General features: G+C 54.8%; 1 protein-coding gene across 1 annotated transcript in view; it reads right to left on the reverse strand.

The window, feature by feature from the left end:
- Positions 1–2708: 2708 nt before the first annotated feature.
- Positions 2709–12104, reverse strand: part of SLC7A5 (solute carrier family 7 member 5) — a 44362-nt gene continuing 34966 nt past the window's right edge. The window contains exons 7-10 of the mRNA XM_019635196.1: positions 11524–11620; positions 9667–9816; positions 7299–7476; positions 2709–6088 (exon numbers count right to left, since the gene is read on the reverse strand). Coding sequence (XP_019490741.1) covers positions 6033–6088; positions 7299–7476; positions 9667–9816; positions 11524–11620 — 481 coding nt within the window. The 3' untranslated portion in view covers positions 2709–6032. The remainder of the gene's footprint in view (positions 6089–7298; positions 7477–9666; positions 9817–11523; positions 11621–12104) is intronic.

The following is a 12104-nucleotide window of genomic DNA, read 5'->3' on the forward strand; positions in this document are numbered from 1 at the left end:
AGCCTGTTCTAGGAGGGACTGTCTGTAGGCTCGGGCTAAGGGGGCCAAGTTCAGGGGTCTAGGGAAAGAGAGAAACCAAACTAGAGTTTGATTAACGAGCATCATTCAATAGATTGGTGGGGACGGATGGTTCAGCTCATCACTGCTGAGGCACAGATGGAATGTGAGGGTCTGTGTCCAGCCTGGCCACAGGTCAACAGGGATGTTGTGAGTGTCCTCTAGTCATGCAAAGAGGGGTTTCTCGGCAGTGAGCCAGTTCCAGAACATGGGGAAGGGGGTTCTCAGCCCTCACTGTTTTCCAGGATGGCAAGGCTCGGTGAAGTCCAGCACTGTCAAATAAGTGTTGTTTGTCCTGCTGTCCCTGGGGACACTATCCCCACCCCAGCCACCTACAGCCTCTCCCACTGCCCCCACACCCCCCACTGACTAACACCCTTCATTGGGGCTGTATACGTGGAGAGCCTGGACTTGCTTTCTTTCCTCTGTTCATTATGAGTTTCTGTTGGCCTGAGGCTCTGCAGTTATGTGAACTGAGCAGGGACCCTGAGTACCTAGGGGATGGGGCAGGAAAAGTATTTTCACCTTGTACCCTTTTGTTCCTTTTGAATTTTGGATCAGGTGGATGATTCACCCATCCACAAAACAATCCTTTTCAAATTAGCTTTGAGACGACATCAGCAGGCTCTCTGGGATGCTGGCACTGGGCTGTAATTTGACCTAGGCAGGTGGAAATTCACCGTGCTGTGCCCATAAAAGTTACGAACTTTTCTACATGGGGGTCTAGGGTCCTGGGGACATCCCCAGGTTTCTGAGCTCTCTCACTTGGCCCAGATGTCACCCCCACCTCCCCAAGCCCACCCATTCCCACAGCCTGCCCAAATCCCTAGCTCTTGCGGTTCTGGCTAATTCCACGGGCAAGGGTGGCTTTGCGATGTCAGAGTTCCCTGCCTTGCTGCCGATGGCCTGACCCCACCAACCCCTCTTCACCAGTTCCGTCTATGTACATGGTGGGTTTGGTGAGCCTGGCAGAATTTTCCAAGAGTTTGGGGATCACAAGCAGACGTCTCTTGTTGTAGCAGCCAGCATCCCAGCCTTGCCTCCTCCTTCCCCTCTTTCATCCAAACACACATGCCTCTCCATGCAGAGCAGTTGAGTCATTGTAGGTTGTTGCTTGAATGTGCCCCTGGCATCCCTCTATCCCGTGGACATTTCTCTCCCCGCACCCCAATTCCTTCCTCTCTCATCTCTCAACATCTCACTGCACCTTCTCTCTCTAAACCCCTCTCTTAAAGAGCTGGACCAGACAGCTCTCCTCTGACCGCCACACATATGGAAGTTTGTTCGGGGTGGTCCGAGAACTGTCCTTTCAAGGGTCCAGACTGTTTTCCATCAGCAGTGGAAGGAGAGCTCGTCCCCAAGCTGAGGGAAGGGCCAGCTGCTGGGTGCAGCCAGGGCCATGGGAGGGTCACGATGAGTTTTTCAATCTTTCACATCTTTCATTATGTTTTCCATCTGCTTCCATGCAAATGGAAGGATTTTAATACACTTCTTAATGCACTGTGATGTGTGTCATATAGAGAGAGCTGTTGGGCTTCTTGGAGTAATAGCAGAAAGTGGATGCCTAGGTAGCTTAGGCAGGAGTGACAACCATCGTGGGCACCTGAGCCGCTGGGGGCATGGGTGCCGCCAAGTCAGGCAAGCTCTGCAATCCCCTCTCCCACCTGTTGACTCCACACCTCCACCCAGCCTGCGGGGAGGGGGAGAGTTCCTCCATGTACTCATTTGGGGGCCTGCCTGGCTTTGGGGTCCAGTATGCAGGGTAAATTTGGTGACCTGTGAACCCGGTGTTCTCACAAGTGGCAGCAACACTGGGACCTGACACTCAGAGGGCCTTTCTGCACACTGCGGGTGGCTCTAGGTGGCACTCCCTACCCCAAGCCCATCTGGCAGCCCCATTGCCTGCAGGAGGGAGAGGGAGCCCCCTTGGCGGGTACCCAAAACCTCCAATCCTAGCCTTTGCACCCCAGGCTCCTGACCTGGGCTCATTTGATCGCTTCCATGGATGGTCCTCGCACCCTCGTCATGGTTCAGGCTGAGGCCACTCTGCATCCTGGCACATCCCACCTGTCCTTAAGGCTCTGTTCAAACATCAATGCTTGGAAAGTTTGCCCAAATTAAATGAGAGCTATCCATGGAAGAGCTGGCATGGCTCTCAGCCCTATCCACCCGGACACCAAATACAGGATGTTATGGAAATGAGTCAGTATGCTTCCTCCTTCTCTCTTGGCCCCAAGCTGGCATGTGTGTCTTCCCTGACCTCCTGGTAATGGTCCAGGCAGCAACCAGTCGCCTGAAGTCCTGTGGCCAAGCAATTCCCACCTCAGGTCCTGGAACCTTCTCTCGATACTTCTTCTTGGTCTTGACTTCCAATGCCCCTCCCAAGAGGTAGGCTGAATTCTCACTCCGCCCTGTTGCCTCCCTCCTGGCCTTCACCACCCATTATTATCAGGGGCTCTGGCCACCTTATCTGGCCTCCAGGAAGCTGTCAGTGAATGAATGAATGAATGAATGAATGAATGAATGAACTAACAAGGTAGGCCAAGAGGAACACGATCAACCCCTTCCAGGGGAGACAACCCCTTCCAGTAGGAACATTCCTACTCGCAGAATTTGGTGCTGAAGAAAAGAATACAGAAAGCCACCAGCAGTACTTATAATTCTGATCGTTATTTTCTTTAAAAACAAAACAAAACAAAACCCACACAAAAAAACAGAACTCCCCCCACCCTGAACCAGCCAAATGTAACAGGTTAGCCATTAACAGGAGACGAGAAAGAGACATTGAAGCCACACACATCATTACAAGGCGGAGGTGTTTTAGCCAGGCTGACGACAATGCCACAGTGGCAGCAAGGACGTGGCTGGGAACACCGACAGGGATGCAAGGACAGTGAAAATGCTCTGGAGAAGCCAGGCTGAACCGACCCTGCAAATAAATAAACACAGTGCCAACAGCATCCTTTACATGATTAGTGAGACGTTAGGACAAAATAGAACAGCAGAGCGACTGAACAAATGATTGCTGGTTATATGCCAGGACTTGGTTAAAAAAAATTAATCTCCATAAATGTGAACGCTCGGGACACTTGTCAGTAGAGTGGTCAGAAAGAGTTAAGTCTCTGCCTCCCCAGACGCCAACGTGGCAGGGCCCCAGGGTGTCTGCAGATGGGCAGGGCCTCGCGGCCACAGGTGGACCCACTCAGCAGGCAGACATGATTTGGCACCTCAGGACACAATCCTTGCCTTCTGGGGAGGGTTCAGGGACTGGGCTGGACTGGGGAACACAGCTCCAAGAATTATAGATTGGGCCCCCCAACCCATCTTCACAGCAGAGGTCCCAGCCCAAATGCTAGGGAACTGCCTTTGACCTCTCAGCACCCTCTCCAGCCTCTGCCTGTGTGAAAAGGGAACCCTGGGACCCCAGTCTACCCCTGCAGGGGTGACACTGCCCCAATTCTTCATGATGGACACTGTGGGTCCTCACAGCTGTCTTCAGGCTGCTGAAGCAGGCTACTGTGGGGAGGCCACTGTGGTCTGGATAGGGTCACCTGGCTCCCTGTATCCCGAAAGGCTGTATCTATCCTCCCAGAGCCAGAGGTTTGAACCAGGACAGCTGCCCAAGTGCCCACTGCCCCTTATGGAGGAAGCTGACATTCTGCTCAGACGACGCTGGACCCCTGTGGAAAGGCAGTGTACCCCAGGCAGCGTTCTGCCATCTATGCACAGGGCTATGGTCACTATGAGGTCCACAGTCTCCTGGATGTGCACAAACCCATAAGGCAGGTGATGCACCGGCTACTGCCCCCATTTGCAGATTAGAAAACTGAGGCCCAGGGCAGGGGCTCTGCCCAACACAGAAAGTCTACAGTCAGGTCTTTTGACTTCCTTGGGAACCTTCTGCCTTCAGACGTCGAGTTCCACCCCAGATGAGTGGACTATAGCCCCACGAGGATGGAGTTCATGCAAGGCGACTTCTATGGTGGTCTGTCCTCACGCATCAGGAGCCATTGATGGCACGGGCCTCCTGGCCGGCCCTGCCTCCTCCCAGCAGGGGAGGAGGTGGACATCTGGCTGAGCCCTTTTCACCCTCACGGCCCAGCCCAGGTCCCCCAAGCTATGTGTCAGGTTCCTCTGGGTCTATTAGATGGTGTGGAAGTCCCAGAATCCAGGTGGGTGGTGGCAAGATGGACCTGCCATTTGGAGCTCAAGTGGCTGAGCATGAGGCCTGATGCCTGAGGGCTCAGCTCAATCTCCCGAGGGAAGGTCAGTGGTCAGAGGCCAAGGCAGAGCCCCCGAGCGCCTAAGATGGGGCCCTAGAGGACAACTTGACCTTAGCTGATGTTGTTCCCCAGACTGGCTCCCTGGATGGAGTGACAGCTCAGGAAAGCTTGTGATGGCTGGACACATTAGCTGGGCCTTAGCTGCTCCCTCAGGGCAAACACCACGGGAGCCCCAAGGACAAAAGCCTGCTTGCACAGCCTCTCTGGAGAGGAGGGGAGGTGTGCTGAGTTGGAAATCAGACTCCTGGAGAGTCGGGGCAGCCGCCAGAGCAGGTGCAGAGATGGAGTTTTGAAAAGGGCTGGGCTCTGTCTTCCTCCGACTGGAATCAATTCCAGGACAGGTCACAGAGGTGGTGGGAGGGGCTGGTGGTGCCTTGGCCAGGAGCCAGCAGCCAGGCCCAGACAGCATTCTGGGGCTGCCATCCAGCCAGGGAGGCCACTTTTGTGGATCCTGGGAGGGGCTGCGTTGTGGGAACCGGTTGGGACGCCCATTAGAGGTCGCAGTGTCTGCCTTCCTTGTCGTGTCTGTTTCTAGAAGATTTCAAGCCCGAGGCTTTGTCTGAGAGACCTAGAATTGGTTCCTGAACTGGGTGCAGAATGGGCCAGGAGGCAGCATCACCTGAGGGCCAGACCTGGTGTGCTGCCCACTGCCCACCAACAGGAGATGCCCAGACCCTTCTGCCTTGGTGCTTTTGCTCAGGCTGCAGTCCAGGGCAGGATGGACAAAGTCAGGAGCCCCATGGTGTCACGAATGACCGGGGTCTAGCCAGAAACCAGCCCCGCTCGGCACGTCCCGGCCGGAGCTCCAGGATTGAACAGCTGCCCGTGGCCTCTGCTCTGAGCCCCACTGGCTGCAGACACCAGGCACAGGAACTGGCTCTTCCTGTGGAGCTGGGGCTGGTGTCAGACTCAGCCCACGTCCTTTGTTCTCCTACAAACTTCTCCGAAGGCAGCCATTTCACTGAGGTTCTCTTTCATTACTGGGCATCAGGGAGGGATCTGCCTCAGGTCTTCAAGGCAGAGACGTAAGCCCAGGGTTAGTTTTCCCAATGTCACTACATCTATAACAAAGAAATAAAGAAGCCAAGCGCCCGTGTCTGTCAGTGCAAGTCCATTGTCCACAAGATGAGACTGAGTCTCGGTAGCTTATCGGCAGCTGGAGTGTTCAGCTCTCAGAATCCCTCCTCCCGTGAGACCCTGCTGAAGCTGGTGCTGCGGGGGGGTCACACCCAGAGACAGGACCTGATCCCTCGGAAGCTGCGGGCAGCGTTACAGGACCAAAGACTCCCCCCACCTGCCCTCCCTGACTTCTTTAAAAAATAATTCTCTTGGTGGCATTGACTTGACCCAACATTTAAGTTAAAAAAAAAATAATACAAATAAAAAAAAGGTGGGAAGGGAGAAGGGCCCAAGATGGCAAAAGTCTGTTGTTGGTCAGAAACCCCGGCTTCTTCTCAGTTCAGCGCTTGCGCCTCACACTCTTGAGGAGGTATTGATAAAAGTTCGTCTTCTGGGACTCAATTCGTACCAGTTTTTCACAGTGGCCCCGGCGCCTGACCTGGTGGAGGGACGGTGTGGGGCGCTCAGCTGAGCTGCCTTGGATGATGGACCAGAGTCGATTTTTAGGTGGGTGAGTTGTTTTAAAACGATCTTTGCGCGTTTTCTGTCCGGCAGCTTCCTGGCTCTTCTCCTTTATGTCTCCTGGGGGACCACCTGCATGAGCTTCTGGCAAAGGACTGTTGTGGAAACTGCAGGGGACAGGAGAGCAGTTATTCGGGGGTCATGGGTTCACATGCCTGGGAGACCAGGGGGGCCCACATCACCATGACTTCCAAGGTTGTAAGAGAAGCCAGAAACTCAGAACTTGATCTGAAACCTCCCGATCTGAGCCTTTGTACACTGGGCCCGTGGGCCTCCGTCCTGGCAGACACCAGCCTGCACTCCTGGTTAGCATAAACACTGCCTCTGTCAATGACTTTGTAAATCACCCCTGGGGGGTGTGGCCAAGGAACTTGGCAATGGGTGGAGCATGCTGGCCCCGCCCCTCACCCTGTTTCACAGCCCTGGGGTTATCAGGAGCAACAGTGGGATAATGGGCCCTGAGGCTGGGGAACTGTTTGATGGATCCTTCCCGAGGGTCCACGCCTGGGCTACTGCCTGGCAATCAGGGTTGGCAGCAAAGATGGCAACCTGCTGTGCTGCAGAGGGGGTGGAGTAGGCAGGCGAGTGTGTGCAAGAGCCCCAGATGAATACTCTGTTGGGGGTGATTTCAGGACAGAGAGTCCTGCTTTAGAGCCTGGGTGTGCTCTTTAAGATGATTAATAGGGAGCTTAGACTAGGTTGGAGGCAAAGTTCCACTGAAATGACTGATGTCACGGGGCAGGTGCAGATCAGAATTTGTCCTAGTCACGGGGCAGGTGCGGATCAGAATTTGGGGACGGTCATCCTGGGGATTTTATAAGCCATCCAGGACGTGGTGATTGGGGCGCAGGCTAGCAAACACCAATGACTTTTCCAGGATCTGGTCACATTAACAGCGGCCTCAGCACAGGCTCCTAAACTTGGCTTGTCAATCGGCCCTGTGACCATAGTGCAGAGAGTCTATTCTGTTTTCTCCTTCTCTGCCTTTCTAGGTCAGCTGCTGTGTTTAAGCTGGCGACAGGCAGTGGGATTTCGTTACTTGGCAAAAGCAGCTTGGTTTTCTGGAATCCCTTGTTCTGAGATTAGCTGGTGCCAAGCTGAGCATCTTATCCCTGAAATACACGGGCCAGGCGTCACTGCCACACACGCCAAGTGCCGGATCTCTTGGTCGGCGCCATGAGCACCCCCAGCCACGCCTGGCTGTGGGATTAGATGAGACAGCAGCCAGCCTGCTCCAGGGCGGGGTGGGATGCTGGGGGACTCCGGGCAGGGATGGAGAGGGGCGCCAGGGCCGGGCTGCCCTGGGGAGATACTCACAGATTCCCTGGAGGAGCCACTTGGGCTTGTTTTTCCACCAGACCCCGAGGAAGTAGACCGGCAGGCCACTGAGAATTATGACGAAGCCAATGCCACACTCCACAGGGGTCTTCCAGAAGGAGACAGCGATCAGGAACAGGCAGGCCAGGATGAAGAAGACAGGGAGGGCCAGGTTCACCTGGGGACAGAGGGCGGAGCAATGGACATTGGCCCAGAGCAAATGCCCAACAGTCATCGTCTATTGCTCCCTTCCAACACCTCCCATGTCCTGTCCTAAGTCCTGTCCCACCAAAAGTGATGCGTCCTACCACCCTCCTCCCCAGCAGGCCCACCCAGCCTCTCCCTTGGGACCCCCAGAGCATACCCTGCACCTCTGGCTCTGAGCCTATTCCTCCCAGTCTGGTCCAAGATTCCTCTGGACTCCCAGGGCCATTATATGTGCCCATCCATCTCCTCTAGCATTTACCAGGGTCTGACCTGTGCTGGTTTTCTCTGTGTCAGCCTCCTTCAAGGCTGGGGTCTCTGGAGAACTGAGAACTTCCCCTTTTCTATGCTTACCCTCACTCAGCACACGGCGCCGGACAGTAATTACCCAAAGCACAGACGGTACCGAGACGTGAATGCAAACAACCAGGTTGGTCCCTCAAAGCTTCCCAAGGTCAGAGGAGGTCAACCTTGCTGGTTCCCACATCACAGGGCAGAAACCCTGGCCCAGCACCACCTGAGGTCACTCAAGGTAGGGGTGCTTCTGGGAAGACCACTACCACCCACTAATAAGAGAGGGGCACCCGCCTTTTCAGAGAGCCTTTGTGGGCAGGCTGACCACAGTCTGCACAGCCACGGGCAGACAGTCTGCACACCCACCCACAGAGCTCAAGGCAGACCAGCCGCAGAGGTGCCACCAGCCCAGCCCAGCCTGGTTCCAGGGATCTTGTCCTGCTTCTGCATCTACCAGGCTTTGTGCCGGGAGGGTTGTCTACACACAGACTCAGCCATCTGTCCACACACTGGCAAGAGGCCCCAGAAGATGAAGGGCAAGCTAGGGTCCCATCCGGTCAGCCCAAACTGCATGCCCCTCCCCAGCCTAGGTTAACAGTGTGACAGAGCCTACCACGTGCCCAGGATGACACGGGGACAAAGCCCATCACAAGCAGGGAGCAAGGTGGTCCAGGGCACTACAGTTGACCTGGTACCCCAGGAGAACCTCTCCAAGGCAGGGAGCTGGGCCCTGCTGGCCTCCGTTGGACTGCTGGGTGAAGGAGTTGGGAAGGAGGCCTGCGGATGGGTGCCAGCTGTGACAGCCAAATGCCGCTGGGGACTGGACAAGGGGTAGGAGCTGCTAGCTAGTGGCCACCACGAGCCGCGAGTGAGTCTCACTCCCCTGACACGAGTCGTAGCTGACGTGCTCACCAGGCCCTTCTAGCAGGAGCATGGCCTTCATTGGCAACCCCCATTTTCGGAGAAACAAGGTCACCCTCAGGCAGCTGTCTCCCGATGCCGAGTTGATGATGAGAGGTGCATCTACCTACCTTAAGCCAGACTCAGCTGGCACCTCAGCTGTCTCCTGGGCAGGCTGAGGCCGGGGCAGGTGTGGCAGGCAGTCTAGTACCAAAACACCTCTCTTCAATGATGGAGAGCCAGTCCTGGCAGTGCCTGCGTCCTACGGACTCTGACGTCACCTCCCACCCACTCATCACCATCCTCCTCTCCTGCCCTAGGCAGCGTCCCCTGAACACACCAGTGCCTGGCCCTCCCCAGAGAGCACATGGCCCCCTCACCTCTGCCCATGTGCCACCTACTCATGACCACCCAGCCATCCTGTTCGGGCCGGTCAGGCCCCTCACCTTGCCTGCCTGCCTGCCCACTCCCACAGCGCTCATCACCTGTCCACCGGGCACTGTAGGCTTCTTATTCATTGCTTCTCCCTCTTTCTAGAATATAAGCTCTAAGAAGGCAGGGATTTGAGGGAGTCTACTTTGTCCTCTGATGAACCCCAGCACGTGAAATCATGTGCTTGGCAGGCAATCGAGAGAGATTCCCAATAATCAGTCATCAACTGAATTAATTACCCTCCATGTAGAGTTTGGAAGCACATTCACATGTTTATCTTGGTGGATTCTCACCGGAACTCTCTGCAGGAGGCAGACTGATCCCTGGTTCACCGGGGAGATGGCGGCTCGGAGAGGGATAGTAGCTTGCCCAGGCACAGGCCGGAAGGGGCAAAACCAAGAAGCTGTGCAGAGCCACGCTGGCTTCCGAGCCAGGGCCTCCAGGGACACTCGGATTCTAGTGCATGACCCACTGAGCCACCACACAGCCCCTGGGTGTGTGTCGGGCCTGGGCTGCCCGTGCCTGGCTGGGCCCTCACCTTGATGGGCCGCTCCAGCTCGGGCCTCTTGTAGCGGAGCCACAGCATCCCGATGATGGCCAGGGCCACACAAAGCCAGTTGAAGAAGCTGAAGAAGTTGATGACGGAGAAAATGTCACTGGAGAAGGCATACAGCAGGGTCATGAGGCACTGCAAGCAGAGAGAGACGGGACAGTGTAAGTCTTTGCAGGGCCCTGCTAAAGCCAGAAGTAGGACGGCCACAGACAACGGAGGCCACCTCGACGCTGGGAGACATCTGCTGAGTGGGCTGACTGCACTTGTGCACTCTTACTTTAAAGGAAGAGCTAGTCTATGCAATACACGACTTCTCAGAAAGCAAAGGCCCCACTGAGAGCGGGAAGGGAGCAAAAGCCTACACCCAACACTCATTGCAGCATTACTTGTAAGAGCAATGACTGGGAACCAACCTAAGTACCCATCACGGGGCTTATTTAAATCGGCCACGGACACCCAGGCCACTGGATACCAGGTATATGAGCCACATCTGTCCAGATCACTGAATACCACACAGCAATTTTGAAACTGAGATTGAACTCTGTGTGGTTTTGTGTGTTTTTGGTTTTGTTTTAAATTTTATTGGGGAACAGCCATGGTCATTGGTCACACATTGCTTTCATGCTACAATGGCATAACTGCTCTTTTAGGGAGGGCGCGGCTCACAGGGGCCCATGCAGGGATCGAACCGGCAACCTTGGTGTTATCAGCATGACACTCTAACCAACTGAGCTAGCGGGTCACCCCATAACTCTGTGTGGCTTTAAACATGTCCCGGTATCGTTCGGTAGTTCTCCTTTCAAGAGGTAGAACCCAGCCCTCTCTCCTTGAGCTGGGCTGTCCTTACTGACTCACTCCTAACAAAGAGTGAGACAGAAATGGCAAGTGTGACTCCTGAGGCTAGGTCATACAAACATGGTGGCTTTCTCTTTGCTGTTCCTCTTGGCTCCCTCACCCTGGGAGCAGCCAGACGCCGTCCTGAGGATGCTCACACAGCCCTGTGGACAAGCCCATGTTCTGAAGAACTGAGGCCTCCTGCCCACAGCCATGGGCGGAGCCATCCTGGAAGTGGCTCCTCCAGCTCCAGCCGAGCCTTCAGGTGAAATGGCAGCCCCAACCGCCATCTTGTTATCACCTCACAAGAGACCCTGAACCAGGACCACGGAACTAAGCTGTCCCCAAGTTCCTGGCTCACAGAAACCGAGACAATAAACGCTTTCCATTTAGGCGACGTAGTTTTGGGTGATATGTTATATAACAATAGAGAATCAAATCGCGTGTACTAGCATGGAAAGATGTAAGACAAGCTAAATAAAAATGCATGCAATGTGATCTCACTATAAATACAAACACTGTGCACGTGTGTTGCACACCTGTAAACACACCACAGAGCTCCACAGACACAGAGCACACCAAGCCACCTATAAACCACGGCCCTCTCACGGAGCTTCTGCTTCACATGTATCAGACTATTTGTGAAGCTGTTTTTGTTTTGTTTTGTTTTTTATAACTACTATGTATTATTTTTGGAATTAAAAACTTAAAAAAAAAAAAGAAATCCAGTGCCCTTTGGTGTTCAGTAAAGCATGCAGTGAAGGGCAGAACATGAGGAAATACTTTGTTAACTTATCTGCATCTCAGTCTCCGCCTCGGTCTGCTGCCCAGGTGACACCAGGTAAAGCTGGGAGGGTGTCGTGCAAATGAACCCTGCAGTCTTCTCCCCCCGCCCCTGTTCCCGGGCATCCTGCTGGGGAGTCCCACAGATGATCCCCGAGGGACATCCCAGTCCTCCAGCAGAGGACTCCCAGGGTAGCGGGGCACTGGACGGCGCTGCTGGCTTACCGTGAACACAAGGGAGGGCATGGGTGTGAGGAGCTGCGGGTGGATCATGGAGAGGACGGAGGGGAGGTGGCCCTCCCTGGACCCCACGAAGAACAGCCTGTGGACACAAGAGCAAGCAGGCAGTCAGCCTCATCCCCGAGCAACCCAGGCAGGATGGTGGGTGGAAAGGGCCTGCGCTAAGGACTGGGCTCCCTACTGGGGACCTCCTGGTGTCCCTGACCAACTCAGGTGGCAAGGGGAAACATTCGGGGGGCTTGCTCATCCCCATACTCCCCATCCCCACCCCCAGATAGGGTTCACAATGAACTCCTGAAAGAATCTGGAAGGACACAGCACTTGCGTCCCCTCTGGACCGGGAAGGGTTCATGACTCCTTTATTTCTGTATTACTTGAACATGGTGATAGCCATATATTACTCAGCATAACAACAGAACTTTTAAAGCTCACGTTAAAAAGCGGTGTGTAGGGCCGGCCGAGTGGTGCATTGGTTAAGAGCTGGCTTGGGATGCCAGAGGGCCCCGGTTCGGATCCCACATATGAGGGCCAGTGACACTGCCCTCCACAGCTAAGATGCTGAACAA

Source organism: Hipposideros armiger, unplaced genomic scaffold, assembly GCF_001890085.2.
Source record: "Hipposideros armiger isolate ML-2016 unplaced genomic scaffold, ASM189008v1 scaffold_19, whole genome shotgun sequence".
Lineage (NCBI taxonomy): Eukaryota > Metazoa > Chordata > Mammalia > Chiroptera > Hipposideridae > Hipposideros > Hipposideros armiger.